The sequence below is a fragment of the Salmo trutta genome, chromosome 9 (assembly GCF_901001165.1).
Source record: "Salmo trutta chromosome 9, fSalTru1.1, whole genome shotgun sequence".
NCBI lineage: Eukaryota > Metazoa > Chordata > Actinopteri > Salmoniformes > Salmonidae > Salmo > Salmo trutta.
Window position 1 is genome coordinate 810,040 of NC_042965.1, and position 18,562 is coordinate 828,601.

The following is an 18,562-nucleotide window of genomic DNA, read 5'->3' on the forward strand; positions in this document are numbered from 1 at the left end:
GGTGGAAGAACACCCACAGACCGGGCAACACACACAGACACAGCGGGCTAATGCGGCCCAATGGAGTGGAGTGTACTGTACTATGGGATGATGTAGACTTCAAACCCTTTGTTATTGTCAGTTACAGATTACTGTAGTGAACAGTGTTACAAGCTAATGTAGCAGACTGTATAGTAGTGCATGGTCCAACAATGTGACCATTATTAGAGACAGCTGGACGGTAATTTACTGGACCGGCCTGCCTTGTTCAATGGAGACTGATGAAACCTCTCAGGAGTGGGCACCAGAAAATAAAAGCAAAAAAGGGAATAAAAGAGGTAGAGGCACAGCAAGGCACAATAGCGGTGAGCATGACTCCATCTGTCTTTATGATCTCATGCTACAGTACAACTCTCATTCAGTTCTTACCATCTCATTATGATGAATCATCAATTCTTAATTACTGATTGCTTTGCTAATTATTTGTAGATACTGTTAGTGTATGGTTGATTTACAGTTGTTTCCTCTGTCTCTCTGTGTGTGGGTGGATGCATTCACAGACACAACAATCAGCTTGATGGGGATGAACTAGGAGCATAGTGCTTTAGCGGTGGGACAGAGGAGACGGCAACATAGAGGGCTTCGTTCTGAGCCCTATACTATGAATCATGTTTGAGCCGTTAGAGGTAACTTTCGTTATAACCGATAGCATGAAAGTGGCTCACCTTTTAGCCAGGGCAAATTTCTAAGGCAACTAACCTGCTCAGGGGCAAGCTAACTCAGGGCTAACCAATGAAATCAGATACCCTCCCTCTCACAAAGATTATGTAATCATCCCCTTGATTTGTGGAAGACTACTGCTTTCAATAATTTATTAACATGCTTTGCTGAGTCTAAACCTAATATAGACATGACTATCAATCATCGGGCCACCTGCCTCCAGTGTGGGCAGCTTACTTGGGTTCAATGTTTTAATATGCATTGGGCCCACATCGTGCCAATGTGGGCATGTTTTCTGGGAAAAGATGGGCTTATTTCAGGCAATGTGAGGGCTGCCATCACCAGAAATGGGCTGCCCACACTGGGCCAATGTCTTGGAAGCCAATGTGGAGCCGATGAGCAGAAGCCCATCGGCCCAATGTGGGCAGCCTAAGTGGGGCCAATATTTTAGCCTGCATTGGGCTGTCATGCCAATGTGGACATGTCTGCTGGGTATGTACTACAGCCACTGCAGTATATTATTTCAGGGGGAAAACAAGGATGATTTTGAACCTGAAGGGCTTCTTAGGGGATTTACATTGTCAGCAGTGTGTATACTGAGAGAAGATGTTAAAAGCTTTGTTACGGTGCGTCAGACAGGATATAAACTCAGAGAGAGAGAGAGTGAGAGAGAGGGGGAGAGGGAGAAAGAACAAGAAGGAGTGGAGAGGGGAGGGTGTATACAGAGAGAAACTGATTGGCCAGAGAAAGCGAGAGAGAAAGTGGGAGTAAAACAAGCTAGAGAGGAGCAAGGAAAAGCTTCAGAGAAAGATGCATCCTCCTCGTGCTATGTGATCATTTCTGGTGTTAGGATAGTAAGACGGGTCAGACGGCTGAAATGAAAGAGATGCAGCCAGGGGTGTGGCTGCAGTCTCTCTCAGGGAAACTCAGTCTTGCCTTGAGCTGCAACATCGCTGACATAACAGTTGTGCCAGTATGCCAGTCATGAACAGGCCAGGGTAGGTGGAGGACATTTTTTCTCAGTATTATATATGCATGCACTGCTTGGTAGATTTCAAAGGACAATATTTTTAATAGGACAATCTATGTAATAGGGACTGGTTGAGGACAAAGTGCGTCCTGGGTTGGTGTGTCCCACATGTCTGAGCCATACTGATAATTAATATTACCGTATGTCTACATGAGATTTATTAACCAGACCCAGGCTGGATCAGTGTCCAAAGGATTTCAGCATGGCTGCTCTGCTCTGAAGAGAGAATATTTATCTGTGTTTTGTCTTGTCAGGTTTTGGACAGGCTCAGGGTTGAGCAGACTCTTTTCATCTGGGGAACTATGGAACTATGACGGGAATTCTAAGGAACAGCGCTTGTCCAAGCAAGACCTACGTACAGCTAAGGAGCCAAGCTCCTCTCATAGAGACACTCTCAAAGGCTTACCTCGGTCTCAAAGTGTCAGAGTTGAGCTCTGTGCAGGAAAATCACCTCGGTGTGAGACAGTGGAGCGAGGTGTGCAAATCCCGGAAGATATTCTAACAGGTAGGTGGAATGGGAACAGGCTTTGCAGACACTGCAATTATCTTCTTACAAGTGGTTAAAAAAGGTCAGAATAATTCATGATGCTTTCAAAATCTCAACTTCCACGTTTGATTGGAGTGGATCTTTGACATATGCTGTAGATTCATTCCCTGCTGACGTTACTAAAGAATATTATTATTATTGCAATACAGGCTGCCGAGGAGGAATGTGTGTCAGTAACACTACACTGTCTCATGATATACCTTTTTCAGAAACTGATAAAGGCAGCATGTTAAATGTATTGCATTAGAGCTATTGATTCTTATTTTCCTGATTTTTAACAATATACTGCTACATAAAGATGACAATCTATATCCAGAAGATTTTCCAGCCTTGCATATATATTCATGCTCTCAGGCTGACTCAGCATATTTAGTCCAAGGCAAAACAGGGTGGGAGGCAGAGACCGTTTTCAATTCGCGCTACTGTTTTTGTATTGACTGATTCAATTGCATCTGATGAGAATGTTGTTCAATTGTGAACATGAACATGTATCTGTAAAATGAATCTCCCTGTCAGACTTTTTAAATTAAGCTGTGTTGTATATGCTATGGAACAATGTATTATTATTTTTTAAATATTTTTTTACAGGATGTCTGACTAAAGAGAAGATTCAGACACCCAAGTCTCATCCTGCTTACCCTGAGGAAAAGAGATCGTCTGAAAAGAATGGTAATAAAGAAACACTTCCCCCTTTACTCAATGTGGCCTCGTCTCTTGAGAATGTTTCCATCTGTCCATCATTCTCAAACACCCCGAAAGCAAAAACAGTCACTGTAAGTTCCATGACAGGATCTTCTTTCCTATCCAATAGCAAGGAGCTCTTTGAAGACTGCCAGAAGAGATATGAGGGACAGAGGAATGCACAGGATCAGAAATTACCAATGACGTCCTGTGCTAATCTCGATGCTGTGGACACAGACTTCGCTATAAAGGCGATGGGAGACCCAGTAATTCTCAATGTACAGAACGACCAAAGATCACAAGGTCTATTGCCGTTAAGCAATAATGGTGAGACCAATCACCAGTTAACCAGTACAGGGACTGAGGAGTGTTTGGTATCCCACCCTGGCAGCACCATAATAGAACCTAAAGAAGCTGAACTAACAATGAAGACTAACATATTTGTATCCAACAGAGGAAGTCTGTTCAGTACAACCTTTGTCCACAACACAGGCAATAGTGGCACAAAGATGAGTCGTGAAAGCCCCTCGTGTGGTGACAGTGTCTCTGAAACAGGGGATGAATTAGATGCATTTTCTTCCAGCAGTGACTGTCTGACCTACATTGAGGACGAGGAGAAGGCTGTTATAGATGGAACAAGAGGCGGAGGAAACACACGCTTTCCACACTTCACCAAAATGTCAAAAAATGGATCACAAACTCAGCCTTTATGTCTAAATCCAGCAAGGATATACCACTCTTCTTCAAGTAAGCCATTTGCTCAGTCGTGCATTCCACTGGTTTTACAGATGTCCAAACCAGTTACTAGAGGGTGGTCAAAAACAACTGTTTCTGAGGAGGGTCTGTCAGAAATCCTTTCCCCAGTGGATGAGGTTCTGTCCTATGGAAGCTACGAGCTCCCTCCACCTGTAGCGCACTGTGCAGGATATGGGAGTGTTAGCTCCACTCTGCTACCTCCCCAACCAGCTTTTGAGGTGATCACAAGTGAAGAGGAATTCCCGCCTTCTTCTGAAGGAAATTATCTGTATCTCAAAGAAGATCCATCCATTAACAGTGAGCTTGTTCCTCCTCTCCCTGATGATAAGACACCACATGTAAACAACACAAAAAACTCTGGTGAAACTTACAAAGACCTAGCTGAAGGTCAGAATGTCTTTGACAGAACTGAGAACTCCAGTTTGATTCCAGCGGAAGAGGATGTCACAGACTTGCTCTTCTCCTTTGACATTGGTGACAGGGTTCTTGTCTGCCTTTCCAGACCTGGTGTGCTGAAATACAAGGGGCCGGCAGCATTTGCTGGTGGCCTTTGGGCAGGTGTGGTGCTGGACAGGCCAGAAGGAAACCACAATGGAACCTTTAGAGGGGTGAAATATTTCAGATGTGATAGGAACTGTGGTGTTCTGGTCCGAGCAGAGGACATCTCTCCTTTACAAGGGACACAAGACAGTGATCTGGATACTGAGGCTGAGGAGGATCCCTTCTCAGATGAAGAACCACCAAACTGCTTGAAATCACAAGAGGATGGATTGAAAGAAGATGAAGCCTCAGCTGGACCATTGGAAGGCAACATATACAGGGGACAAAATACACCAATCAATGATCCTTTAACTACTAAAATTACCTATAAAGAGGGACAATTACAAGAGAAATGGTGCCAAAACCCTCAACTTGATTGTTGTAACGAGACACCTGAGGCATCAAGTTCATCCACCCCTATGCCTGTATCATCATTATTTCAAGTGAGTTTTGTCTTAATCAGACCGTGTAATAGCACAATTGAGGCAAACCATAGTCATCACAGACTTTTACCTTGGGGGTATTTGATGTGTTTTTAGAGTGCCAGACCTACTTTAAACTCCTTAAAAAATGCTCGCTCGTCAAACTATTTATTGGTCCTATTTTGCAGATTGGTTTTGATTCATGCCCCCAAACAGCAGGACACAACATGAGGGCTAGGTTTGACATAAACTCTTGGGTGGAAAGTTTGACCGAGGAGCTGATCCAAGACCTTTTAATGGATGCTCTAGAGATAAGGATGAAAAACAGAGAGAAAGGCTTGCTCAAAGAGGACAACAAACAAATTGATGTGAGTAAAGTTTTAAATGTTTAGTTTTTTTTACATCACCTTCCCAAAACAAACAGCACAGACCAGCATAAATGTTAAGCTTTTCCATACTTGTCTATTCTATTGCATGGTCTAGCGGGTTATGATGGGAGACCAGCATGGTCTAGCAGGTTATGCTTGCAGACCAGCTTTTGTTGTGTTTTCACTGGTGAAAAGCCTTTTTTGTGCTTCCACTGGTGACCAGCCTACACTGTGCTTTGGACACTGGTGTCCAGCATAAACTAAAGCAAAACCAGAATCAAGTAATGTTTTATACTAGCTTGCAAAGGGATGTTTCATTCCTATATGGAAACCAGCCAGGGTATATTCTCGCAATCTGCATTCAGAATGACTGCCAAGGTTAGAAAGACAACTAAACCATCTAAACTGGAACAACCATTTCACTAATGGGTGCAATAAGTCCAACTAACAGATTGGATTAGTTTAGAAAAATGTATGTTATTTATCTTTATGTGGCATAAGATATATTAAACAGCGGTTGACATGCTTCGAAGTACGGTAATGGAATATTTAGAATTTTTTTGTCCCGTTATGCGCCATGTGAGCGACCGTGATTTACCATTCTGATAGTGTCTAGAACGCACGAACAAAACGTCGCTGATGGAACATAACTATGGATTATTTGGGACCAAACCTACATTTGTTATTGAAGTAGAAGTCCTGGGAGTGCATTCTGACAAAGAAAAGGAAAGGTAAGACCATTTTTCTTATAGGAAATGTGATTTTGGTGAAGGCTAAACTGGGTGGGTGTCTAAATAGCTAGCCCGTGATGCCGGGCTATCTACTCAGAATATTACAAAATGTGCTTCATCCGAAAAGCTATTTTAAAATCGGACATATCGAGTGCATAGAGGAGTAATGTATCTATAATTCTTAAAGTAATTGTTATGCTTTTTGTGAACGTTTATCGTGAGTAATTTAGTAAATTGTTAGTAAATTCCCCGGAAGTTTGCGGGGGGTATGCTTTTTCTGAACGTCACATGCTAATGTAAAAAGCTGGTTTTGATATAAATATGAACTTGATTGAACAGACATGCATGTATTGTATAACATAATGTCCTAGGTGTGTCATCTGATGAAGATCATCAAAGGTTAGTGCTGCATTTAGCTGTCTTCTGGGTTTTTGTGACATTATATGCTAGCTTGAAAAATGGGTGTCTGATTATTTCTGGCTGGGTACTCTGCTAACATAATCTAATGTTTTGCTTTCGTTGTAAAGCCTTTTTGAAATCGGACAGTGTGGTTAGATTAACGAGAATCTTGTCTTTAAATAGCTGTAAAATAGTCATATGTTTGAAAAATTGAAGTAATAGCATTGCAAACGTTTTGAAAATCGCGCCACAGGATTACACTGGCTGTTACGTAGGTGGGACGAATTCGTCCCGCCGGTCCCATAGAGGTTAACTGATCAATCAATGTACATGCAAAAACATAGATATTGAAATTCAAAATGTTTCAACTGCAATAGAGCATGCTGGGAAATATGATGAAATATAATAATGGGTGTGGTTTTGTAGACCAGCAAAATGATGATGATCAGGGGTCAACCTTACTTGGGATTTGGACTAGCAACATCTCGGTTGCCAGTGACCTGGATTTCCTGCTACGCCATTGGATCTGTGGGTATGATAAAGATTGTTAAAAGGTTAGAAGCAATAGATATGTCATTTGTCCCTATGGGGGAACCCTTCATGAAGAACCCCCCACGAAGAACCCAACTGGCGGACCCCCCCCATGTGCATCAGCAGTGTCTATTTTTTTATGTCAGTCACTGACTGTTACTCAATTAGCCATGTCGGCTGAATTTATTTTAGATTGGTAATTTATTCTATGCAGCTATCGAGGCTTGTTGTAATCATGGTTGAATTACCGATTTGGGGGCCCTCACTTATTTCTTGTTCACTCTCACTCAGACATCATATTAAGAAAAAGTCAGGGCTTTGACTGCATGTGTGGGTCTGTATGTGGGTAAACGGACCCATGAGTCACTACCACCCCTCATGATGAGTTCAGACTTTTTGTGGCCCCCCCCCCATCAAAGTTGCCCAACGCTGCTGTAGGGGAACCATTTAGAGTTCCATTTAAACCAACTCATGAAGAACCCTCTGGCTCCATGTAGAGCCAATGACAGGTTCTAGAGTTTAAGTGTTTTCGGAAAGTATTCAGACCCCTTAACTTTTTCCACGTTTTGTTACGTTACAGCCTTATTCTAAAATTGATTAAAAAACACACAATACCCCATAATGACAATGCAAAAACAGTTAAGACATTTTTGCTAATTTATTAAAAATATAACCCTGAAATAATACATTTACATAAGTATTCAGACCCTTTACTCAGTACTTTGTTGAAGCACCTTTGGCAACGATTACAGCCTTAAGTCTTCTTGGGTATGACGTTACAAGCTTGGCACACCTGTATTTGGGGAGTTTCTCCCATTTTTCTCTGCAGATCCTCTCAAGCTCTGTCAGGTCTCCACAGAGATGTTCGATCGGGTTCATGTCTGGGCTCTGGCTGGGCCACTCAAGGACATTCGGAGACTTGTCCCGAAGCCACTCCTGCAATGTCTTGGCTGTGTGCTTAGGGTCGTTGTCCTGTTGGAAGGTGAACCTTTGCCCCAGTCTGACGTCCTGAGCACTCTGGAGCAGGTTTTCATCAAGGATCTCTCTGTACTTTGCTCTGTTTATCTTTCCCTCGATCCTGACGAGTCTACCAGTCCCTGCCACTGAAAAACATTGCCACAGCATGATGCTGCCACCACCGTGCTTCACCATAGGGATGGTGCCAGGTTTCCTCCAGACGTGACGCTTCGCATTCAGGCCAAAGAGTTTACTCTTGGTTTCATCAAATCAAAGAATCTTGTTTTAGGTCTTTAGGTGCCTTTTGGCAAACTCCAAGTGGGCTGGTATGTGCCTTTTACTGAGAAGTGGCTTCCGTCTGGCCACTCTACCATAAAGGCCTGATTGGTGGAGCGCTGCAGAGATGGTTCTCCTTCTGGAAGGTTCTCCCATCTCCACAGAGGAACTCTAGAGCTCTGTCAGAGTGACCATCGGGTTCTTGGTCACCTCCCTGACCAAGGCCCTTCTCCCCCGATTGCTCAGTTTGGCTGGGTAAGTTAAGTTACCGGTTACAGTAAGTTACCAGTTACCGAGTTGCAGTAAAAATACAGTATTTTACAGTTGAATGAAGGTGTTATTGTTGTAAAATGTCTTGCTGTTGTTTACCTTAACTGCACTTCAAAATGTAGACAATGTGCTGGCGGGGGCTCATATTTGGGGGCATGGTCTAAAATAATTTATATTCGTACCAACAATATATGGAAGTGTTGTACCAGCTTAAGTGGTTTTATTGTTATGTTGAACAAGGTTAAGCACTTAATTTGTCCATACCTAGTTCTGCAATCTTTGCAAGAGGTTGCCATTTAAGTTGCCAGTATGTTACTGGCAGTTAGTGATGTTACGTTTGATATTGGAGCTCCGAGGCATGCGTCAAGATTGCTAAGCAGCTATCGCTGAAGTACATCCTCAATGACTTCTGAAGCTTCTTTTGATCACGTACTTTTTCAAACTGTATGTTGCCCAATTCGAGATCCCACTGATTTCGCCATGGTTCCAGTGCTTTCTTCAATTCCAAGCTGCTTTCAATCAATGACCTCTACTGGACACCGTACTTACAAATAAATATCGGTACAGTTGAAGTCGGAAGTTTACATACACCTTAGCCAAATACATATAAACTCAGTTTTTCACCATTACTGACATTTAATCCTAGTAAAAAATCCCTGTCTTAGGTCAGTTAAGATTACCAGTTTATTTTAAGAATGTGACATTTCTGAATAATAGCCTGTTGGGGCTAGGGGGCAGTATTGAGAATTTTGAAAAAAATATGTGCCCATTTTTAACTGCCTCCTACACCAACTCAGAAGCTAGGATATGCATATTATTAACAGATTTGGATAGAAAACACTCCGAATTTTCTAAAACTGTTTGAATGGTGTCTGTAAGTATATCAGAACTCATATGGCAGTCAAAACCCTGAGACAAATTCTGACAAGACGTGGATATCTGATGTGTTGAATTACTTTTAAGCCTATGCTATTGAAACACACAGGACGTATTAATCATTGAGCACTTCCTACGCCATCCACTAGATGTCACCAGTCTTTACAAAGTGGTTTGAGTCTTCTACTGTGAAAACTGACCGAACAAGAAATTTGAAATGGTCTGTGGTCCCCACCTGCAGAACCACTCCTTTATTGGGGGTGTCTTGCTAATTGCCTATAATTTCCACCTGTTGTCTATTCCATTTGCACAACAGCATGTGAAATTTATTGTCAATCAGTGTTGCTTCCTAAGTGGACAGTTTGATTTCACAGAAGTGTGATTGACTTGGAGTTACATTGTGTTGTTTAAGTGTTCCCTTTATTTTTTGAGCAGTGTATTTTCCTTCTACTGCAATAACACCTTTATTCAGCTGTAAAAATTCAGTAATGTGTTGGTGTTTCATTTACTTTCAATGCAACCAGTAATCTTTTAGTGTACCGTAAAAAGTACAGGAACTTTAACAGTGTAGCATTTCATGACATAAAAAGGAAAACATGGTGGAGAGGGAACGAACAAGATTATTCTTAACAGACAGATGGTTCTCAGCAGTAAAGAACCCTTCCTGAAATGCAAAAACACATCTCACCCTTGACAAATAACATTTTTGTCATTGTTGTGTATTCTGGTCCAGTGGTCCAGCTCAGTGTTCACCAACCGGTTGATCGCCAAACATTTCAGTAAATAGGTGTACCAGATTCAGCTGCCCTGCGCGCCAGGTAGGCAAAGTGTTTCCATTTTGAACCATTTCATGTGACTGAAGGTACAAACTATACCCTCCCAGCGGGCCAGAAAGCAAATCACATGCACTATAGGCCTACCACTGGTCAATCAGATGGCTCAGATTGTGATGTAGCAGGCGTAAAAGACAGCTAAAGCAAAGTTGATACTGTGAGATTTAAAAACTTTTAAAACGATGACTAGAGAGACTATCAACAAATACAGCAAAAAGCTGCTGTTTTTATGAGTGAGTTTAAGTTTTTACTCAGCAGTGTCAACACTTCTATAAGCCATAAAAGCGTACTCTTCTTACTCCCATTCACACTACAATGAGCACTGCAGCTGTAATGAATGAGTAGGAAAGTTTATAGATAGGCTTGCATTGTTATTATTAGCGACTTGGGTATTTTTTAATATCGAGTAATATTTCATTTTCTCTCTTCATAGCAGTAACAACATGGATTTGTGCATGAGGCAGAAATAATGCGGTGCGACTCGAGTTTTTCCATCAGCTGGAAGACTCCGTGTCAGAGGAGGAAAGGGAGAGCAGAGGGAAATTGAGAGGTGGACTCTCAGTCTGCTGCTCTCTCCCGTCACTGAGAATGACCATCAGATTCAGGCACCATCATTCCAGTAAAATCAAAAATAAATTATTTAAATGTATGCTCACTCAGCTGTGCCTCAGAAGTAATACAACAACTGATCTATTAATGTGTGATCATATAGCTACCTCAATTTTTTTTTAATAAATAAAAAGAAATGGGGTGAACAACATTGCATTGGCAGGGCAATTCAAGCAAAGCCAATATGAAGTGATAATGTATTAGGTCTATAGATTACTGCACAAACTTCATTGCTACAGTGCAGTACTGTTTAATAGGTTAATGTTGCATAGGCTTATATGTATATAGGCTTATATATCATGTAAAAAAATATATATCTTAGCGGGAGATCTCAGCTTGCATTTTGACTCAGACAGTGATCTGGTGACCACTGGTCTAGCTGGTCTGCAAAACCACACCCATCATTATCATACTTCCCAGCATGCTCTATTGCAGATTGTTTCAAAATCTGTGTTTTTGCATGTACATTGATTTGATTTGATTGATTGATTGATAAATTAATTGATTAATCTCATGCTACAGATAAATGACATATTTTTTTCTAAACTAATCCAATTTGATAGGTGGGTTTATTGCATCCGTTACTGAAATGGTTGTTCCAGTTTAAATGTTTTAGGTAGTCTTGTTTATATATTTCTTCTACTTGGCAGTCATACTGAATGCAGATCTTAGGTGAATAAAAGTTCATATTGTTGGATATCCCCGCTAAGGCTGGATTCCAATAGGAATTAGACATCACCGGAATGCCTATCACAAACTAGTGATGGGCGTTCAGGCTCTTTTCAGTGAGCGGGTTCATTCGGCTCAGCTCACTAAAAAGAGCTGGCTCTTTTGGCTCCCAAACGTCTCTTTGAAAAAATACAAAACATATTTTTTTAAGTCAAACAGTTTGGGATAGTTTGACTATGATTGGTGTTAAAACAATTCTAATTAAATTATTAAATGAAATCATACTCTATCTTAAGCACAATGTAATTAAAAACGCATTGGTTTGTTATGAAAAAGAATGCTATTAAACATTTGCATTTAAAGTATAACTTTTTAATGTATGTAAACAAAGTGCATATAAATCTAACCATTCAAAACGAATACAATCGGAACAGCATAATAGAATATTGCACCATATCAAAGAAAAATAAGTAACAATTTGCAAAACTGCAGCATCCCACAAATTGAAATAAATGTAAAAACGAAGGATGCTATTACACATGTGCATTAAAGTATAACTTTTTTAATGTATAGAAACAAAGTGCATATAAATGTAACAATTCAAAACGAATACAATCTGAACAACATAATAATAGAATATTGCACCATATCAAAGAAAAATAAATAACAGTGTGAAAATTGCAGCATCCCACTTAAAACACTAAACTGGTCCCTCTTTTCTCTCACTTCTTTATTGCCATGTTATAACCAGCAGCACACAGCAATGCTTGCCATATTTTTCGTTTATGAGAGATTTGCATTCAGAAACACAAGCTGCCTCACTTTTGAGGGGCTGATGTGGTTTCTTCTCTCAGTAATTATTTGTCCCGTTTTTGAGAAGACCCACTCAGAGAGGGCGGATGTGGCCGCTATGCAGAGTCCCCCTGTCATGACTTTAGTAAGCCGTGGGTACAACGGGGCCTTGTTCTTCCACCAGCTCAGAGGATCTGCAGATCTTTGGAGGAGGGGATCCTCCAAATAGGATCAGACCTCCATTATGGCATCTGCTGAGGGATTCCTTCGTGCTGCATCCCCAGTTGCTCTCTCGTCAAACTGCAGACGTTTGTGGCACTACTGCTGGTGCTTCTGTTCCATCTGATTCCTCTTCTTCCTGTTGCCCTGGTGCCTGAGCCACCTGACTGCTGGGGCTGTCCCTCCCTGCTGCTGAGGTTATTCTTTGAAGAGCCTCATCAATCGCTCTGGCTTCACTGAGGGCTAACGTCTTAAACTTGGGGTCAAGTGCAGCGGTTTCTGATAGCACGTGATTATATTCCATTCTGTGGAACTTTCTGTCCATTGATGAACATAGGGTGTCCATAAACTCTGTCACATGTCCTGTGGTTACATTTGCTTCTCTCTGGTGGCTGGCTGTGATTCGCTGCAGACCCTTACACAGGAGTATCTTTTTTGAGGCTGTCACATAGCTGAAAAGAGAGAACAGTAACTTATTAGTTCATGTTTTGTCTACTAATACTACATTCGCATCTACTGCTCATACGCATTTATAATACTGGATTAACCTGTTGGGGCTAGGGGGCAGTATTTTCACGGCCGGATAAAAAACGTACCCGATTTAATCTGGTTATTACTCCTGCCCAGAAACTAGAATATGCATATAATTGTTTGGTTTGGATAGAAAACACCCTAAAGTTTCTAAAACTGTTTGAATGGTGTCTGTGAGTATAACATAACTCATATGGCAGGCCAAAACCTGAGAAGATTCCATGCAGGAAGTGCCCTGTCTGACAATTTGTTGTCATCTCTATCAAAAATACAGCACCTCTGCTGTAACGTGACATTTTCTAAGGCTTTCATTGGCTCTCAGAAGGCGCCAGAAAGTGGAATGAGAGCTCTCCAGTCTCTGGGTGAAAAACAGCAGGGGGTTTTGTGAGTGGTCCATCTGAGAACAATGACACTGAGGCGCGCGCATGCACGAGACTACTCAATTTTTTTCTTTCAGTGTTTGAACGAATATAACGTCGCCCGGTTGGAATATTATCGCTATTTTACGAGAAAAATTGCATAAAAATTGATTTTAAACAGAGTTTGACATGCTTCAAATTACGGTAATGGAATATTTAGACATTTTTTGTCACGAAATGCGCCCGCGCGTCACCCTTCGGATACTGACCTCAATGCACGAACAAAACGGAGCAATTTCAATATAACTATGGATTATTTCGAACCAAAACAACATTTGTTGTTGAAGTAGAAGTCCTGGGAGTGCATTCTGACGAAGAACAGCAAAGGTAATCCAATTTTTCTTATAGTAAATCTGAGTTTGGTGAGGGCCAAACTTGGTGGGTGTCAAATTAGCTAGCCGTGATGGCCGGGCTATCTACTCAGAATATTGCAAAATGTGCTTTCGCCAAAAAGCTATTTTAAAATCTGACACCGCGATTGCATAAAGGAGTTCTGTATCTATAATTCTTAAAATAATTGTTATGTATTTTGTGAACGTTAATCGTGAGTAATTAAGTAAATTCACTGGAAGTTTGCGGTGTGTATGCTAGTTGCTAGTTCTGAACATCACATGCTAATGTAAAAAGCTGGTTTTTGATATAAATATGAACTTGATTGAACAAAACATGCATGTATTGTTTAACATAATGTCCTAGGAGTGTCATCTGATGAAGATCATCAAAGGTTAGTGCTGCATTTAGCTGTGTTTTTGGTTTTTGTGACATATATGCTTGCTTGAAAAATGGCTGTGTGGTTATTTCTGACTATGTACTCTCCTAACATAATCTAATGTTTTGCTTTCGCTGTAAAGCCTTTTGGAAATCGGACAGTGTGGTTAGATTAACGAGAGTCTTATCTTTCAAATGGTGTAAAATAGTCCTATGTTTGAGAACTTTGAATTATGACATTTTGTGGTTTTAAATTTGGCGCTCTGATGTGTCACTGGCTGTTGAATAGTGCGGGACGATTATCGTCCCACGTACCCTAGAGAGTTTAAATAATGATGTAGTAATAACTACTTACTGTACCTCTCTCCACTGATCTCCACAGCGACCTGCTCAAAGGGTTCCAGGACTCTGCACAGCTCCACCACCACCTCCCATTCCTCTTGGGTCAGAGCATCAACAGGTGCATTGACAATGGCCAGGGAAGAGATGATGGCATCCTTTGACTCAAGAAACCGCTTCAACATATAAAATGTTGAATTCCACCTTGTAGTGCAGTCTTGTTTAGGCCTCAGCTCAGGCATCCCCATCTGGCGTTGTGTAGACTTTCGTTTTTCAGCACCTACTGTGCTCCTGTGGAAGTATTCCACAGCTGCTTTCACTTTGTCCACAGTGGGCTTCATCACCTTCAGAGCATCTCCTACAATCAGGTTGATTGTGTGGGCAAGACATGGATGATGGGTCCATTTTCACATTTTCATGACTTTGGTTATGTTAGCTGCATTGTCGCTAACACAAGAGACCACTTTTCCATCTACTTGCCATTCTCTGGCCACTCTCAACAGTTCCTCTGCCAAGTTCTCTGAGGTGTCTGTCACTGAACTCAAAGCAGTCCAGATGACAGAGACAACAAAAAATCTTCAATGAAGTGACATGTAACCGACATGTAAGAAGTGGTTATCCTTGATTTCCAGCAGTCAGTGTTAAGGCGAACTGCAGTAACTTTTTGGACTCTTTCCCGCACTGAAGCCTGTGTGCTCTCGTACAGTTGTGGAATAAGTGATTTTGAAAGGGTTTTCCTGCTTGGAATTGTGTACATTTGATTTAGACTATTGCTATAATTTCTAAAACCTCTGTCCTCCACGATCGAAAATGGCTGGAAATCGGAGGCAATCATTTTAGCCAATGCAATATCAATTTGGCCTTGTTTTGCTACAGACATAGACTTTGGCATAAACTGGTCCATAGAAGACTGCGTTGCTGTCGGTTGCGGAGTAGGCCTACTTGCCTGAGTGGATACATCCCCACATGTGGAGGTGCTGGCTCCACCACTATCACTAGCAGGCCCGCTAGTTTCTCGAGGCTCCGCTACAGCTAGCTTCACAGTTGGGTGCACAGTTCGCTTATGCCGGAGATTTTGTTTTGCCAAATTCTACACTGTGCTCTAACATTGTCTACATTATTAAAATGCAACCATATGCTACTGTGCTTCCAACTCATTTTCCAGCTGTTGTTTTCACAGCTGTCCTTCCTCTCTCCTCGGCTGCTAAGTGTGTGACTGTTAATGAGTTGGCTCGGCCCTCCGTCACGCATCTTTGGTTCATTGTTTGACACTGCGTGTCTGATTGACAGGAACAACAGGTGAGGCTGTTAGTCTGAGCAGACAGCCAGAACGAATGTCTTGTAGGCTCCCAACGTTCACCTACAAGAGCCGGCTCTTAGAGCCGACTCGTTCGCGAACGACTCATCACTATTGCAAACCAGCATAACGTTTTTTGGGTGACCAGCATATTCTGCTGGTCACCAACTGTCACGTCCTGGCCAGTATAAGGTTAATTGTTTTGTAGTTTGGTCAGGACGTGGCAGAGGGTATTTGTTTTATGTGGTTCAGGGTGGTGTGTTTTGTTAAAAGGGTGTTTGATTTAGTAATTCCGGGTTTTGGTTTATGTTTAGGTATTTCTATGTGGAGTCTAATGAGTGTATGTCTATGTTTGGTTAATTGGGGTTGGGACTCTCAGTTGAAGGCAGGTGTTGTCTATCTGCCTTTGATTGAGAGTCCCATATAGTAGGGTGTGTTTGTGTTTGGTATTTGTGGGTGATTGTTCTGTGTTGAGCTTTGCTTGGCCAGACTGTTCGTTCTTTTGTTTTGTTATTTTGTACGTTCATTTTTGGAAGTTAATAAATCTCAAGATGAGCATACACATACCTGCTGCGTTTTGATCCTCTTTCACCGACGACGACCGTGACACCAGCAAAAATACAGCGAAGGCTAGTCACCAGTAAAAACACAACAAAGGCTGGTCCATGCTGTTTTTTTCAGCAGGGAACCACCACAATGATGATTTCAAACCATAGAGATGGACAGAGGGTTCACTTGCCACAAAGCTTGTTTTAGGATGCCATTAAGGGCTTTCACCATAAAACTCATGATCTAAAATTCCAGCACTGCAGGTGGCAGTTAATCCCCACCCTTGGCGTTATGGCCATTCAGACTCCATCATAGTAGCTGGTATGCACCTTCTCTGTTTAATAATAACTGCCAATGAGCTCAGAGAAGCAGGCAGATTGCTAACACAAATCGAGTGTTAACAAGAACCTGGCATCCCCCGCTCATAAATTGAGATACAGTAGCATGGGCGGCACTCAATTGCAGACTGTCAGAAATGATCATGGCAAAGATAGGTGTACCCTATTTCCATTCAAAACCTTCCATTTTCTGTTTAGAGCCTACTGAAGGACATATTTTGTTTAGTAATGCAGTAATAGGTGTCTCTCTTGTTGTGATGTGCGTTTTGTACTATATTTATATATATATATTTAATTTTTTATTTTTAATCCCATGCCCCCGTCCCCACAGGAGGCCTTTTGGTAGGCTGTTATTGTAATTAAGAATTTGTTCTTAACTGACTTGCCTAGTTAAATAAAGGTTAAATAGTTTGAATTCATGAATATGCAATGTGTAGGCCTATTACTTGTCGTTTTCTTTTGAACTATCGTTTACGTGATAGTTTTGTTTGATTTTCAGACAGTAAAGAAGAAAGATGACAGCACAGCAAATAAGCTTTGTTTCATAGAACAGTGGCACGATACTCTCTGCTCTCCAGCTCCTGAGAAGGTTCAAATCCAGCCCCACGACCGTGACATAGTGTACAGACTGGTTGATACTGCCTTGGAAATCCTCTTAGGCCAAGCAAAGAGTTCCATGATTTACAACCCAGAAGCACCAGGCTATATCATTGACGAAGAGAGTGTCAGAGTTTACGGACGGGTGAGAGTTTGTGTGCAGTTATTGGATGATTGTAAACCTGGATGAATTCACGGATCAGGATGCTAATATTATGTATGTTTGAGGTCATTAGCCAACTATATCTTACTCTAGATCATGCACCAACTCACCTCTGAGATTCTTCATGGGGTGTTGACCAATCACTTTGGGATTACAAAATCTATGCGGCAGACAAAAAATATACTCTCAAGTCTCCTATCAAGTAGAGTCTTTCTCACCGACCTGAAGGTAACAAGTTGCCTTATGTCTGCTATATACACAATCTCCTGTCTAAATAAATATGAAAATGAACATGGAACCTATGCACTTACCATATCTTGTGTATTATGTATATTATATGTACAGTACAATGCAATGCACAAATATGTATGTACAGTACATAGAAAAATAACAATAACCCACTTAGTGTTGATTTTGTGCAGTAATCATCCCCAGGTGAACTTCTGAAGAACATAAGTGCAAAAATGTCAAAATTTGAAATGTAATGTCATATTTTGCAGGCTGCTGTTAAGTCTGAGGTGCAGAAAGAGCTCAACTTGGAACGGACGGACCTTCAGATGAAAGAGATTCTCCTGACGTTGTGCAAATACAGGAGTACAAAGAGAGACAGAGTAGACTACATTCTGGTATGTGATAATAATTTTGTTCAAATGCCTTGGTGGGAACAGTTTATTGGTAGGCCTACATGAAAGATATATTTAGAGTATATGAGCATCAACAAGTGCAATGCCTAGCTAGGTTATAGTGGGTGAAAGCATACAGAACTTTCAGCAACAATGTTCAAGTTCATGATCACATTGAATCCTCAGATCCAAGAGCTTCACAAAGAAGAACTTCAGTGGGTGGACTACAGCGCTGACCAGATTACTGTGAAGATGAGACTGTCTGAGGAGATTTTCAGTCTTCTCCTAGAGGACACTATATCAGTTCTCAAACACATGTACATGACACCATCCTTTTGAACCTGAGAAAGAAGGTTACTGTTCCCTCTATAAAATATATCTTATTAATTGCCATTACATTCTCAAATGCTTTGAATTCAGTTACAATTACATGTATTGATTATCTTGATTATCTATGATCGTTGAAGAATTTAAATAAATCACTCATATTGGAATTAATTTGACCCTATGTGTACATATTTTTATTGAGCATTCCTCCCTGATTGTTGGTCTATCAAGCAATAAGCACATAACCTCCATTAACCATTGCTGATGAAACATAACACAATAATGTGCAACATGGCTCCTAACAAAAAGTACAGTACAGTGCCAAAAAGTGTACACCCTCTTGCACCATGTTCACATTTTCTTTACTTACAGCCTAGAATTTGGACACATTCAAGAACAAAATAAGTTTTCCAAACAAATAAATTGTGAGATGGTTAGAACAAAGTTCATTAAAACTTCTTATGGA

The 18,562-nt window shown here is 41.1% G+C and overlaps 1 protein-coding gene across 2 annotated transcripts; it reads left to right on the plus strand.

The window, feature by feature from the left end:
- Positions 1-1,502: 1,502 nt before the first annotated feature.
- Positions 1,503-18,272, plus strand: LOC115199697 (centrosome-associated protein 350). 2 transcript variants are annotated; one of them, XM_029762006.1, is made up of 8 exons: positions 1,503-1,697; positions 1,984-2,234; positions 2,865-4,696; positions 4,864-5,043; positions 16,886-17,128; positions 17,240-17,374; positions 17,647-17,772; positions 17,956-18,272. In XM_029762006.1, exons 1-8 carry the CDS (start codon positions 1,675-1,677, stop codon positions 18,106-18,108), a joined length of 2,943 nt encoding a protein of 980 aa, XP_029617866.1. In that variant the 5' UTR covers positions 1,503-1,674; the 3' UTR covers positions 18,109-18,272. The 2 variants fall into 2 exon arrangements, with proteins under 2 accessions (XP_029617866.1, XP_029617867.1); XM_029762007.1 differs by lacking the exons at positions 1,503-1,697; positions 1,984-2,234 and having other exon boundaries at positions 2,861-2,945; positions 3,088-4,696.
- The last annotated feature ends 290 nt before the right edge of the window (positions 18,273-18,562 follow it).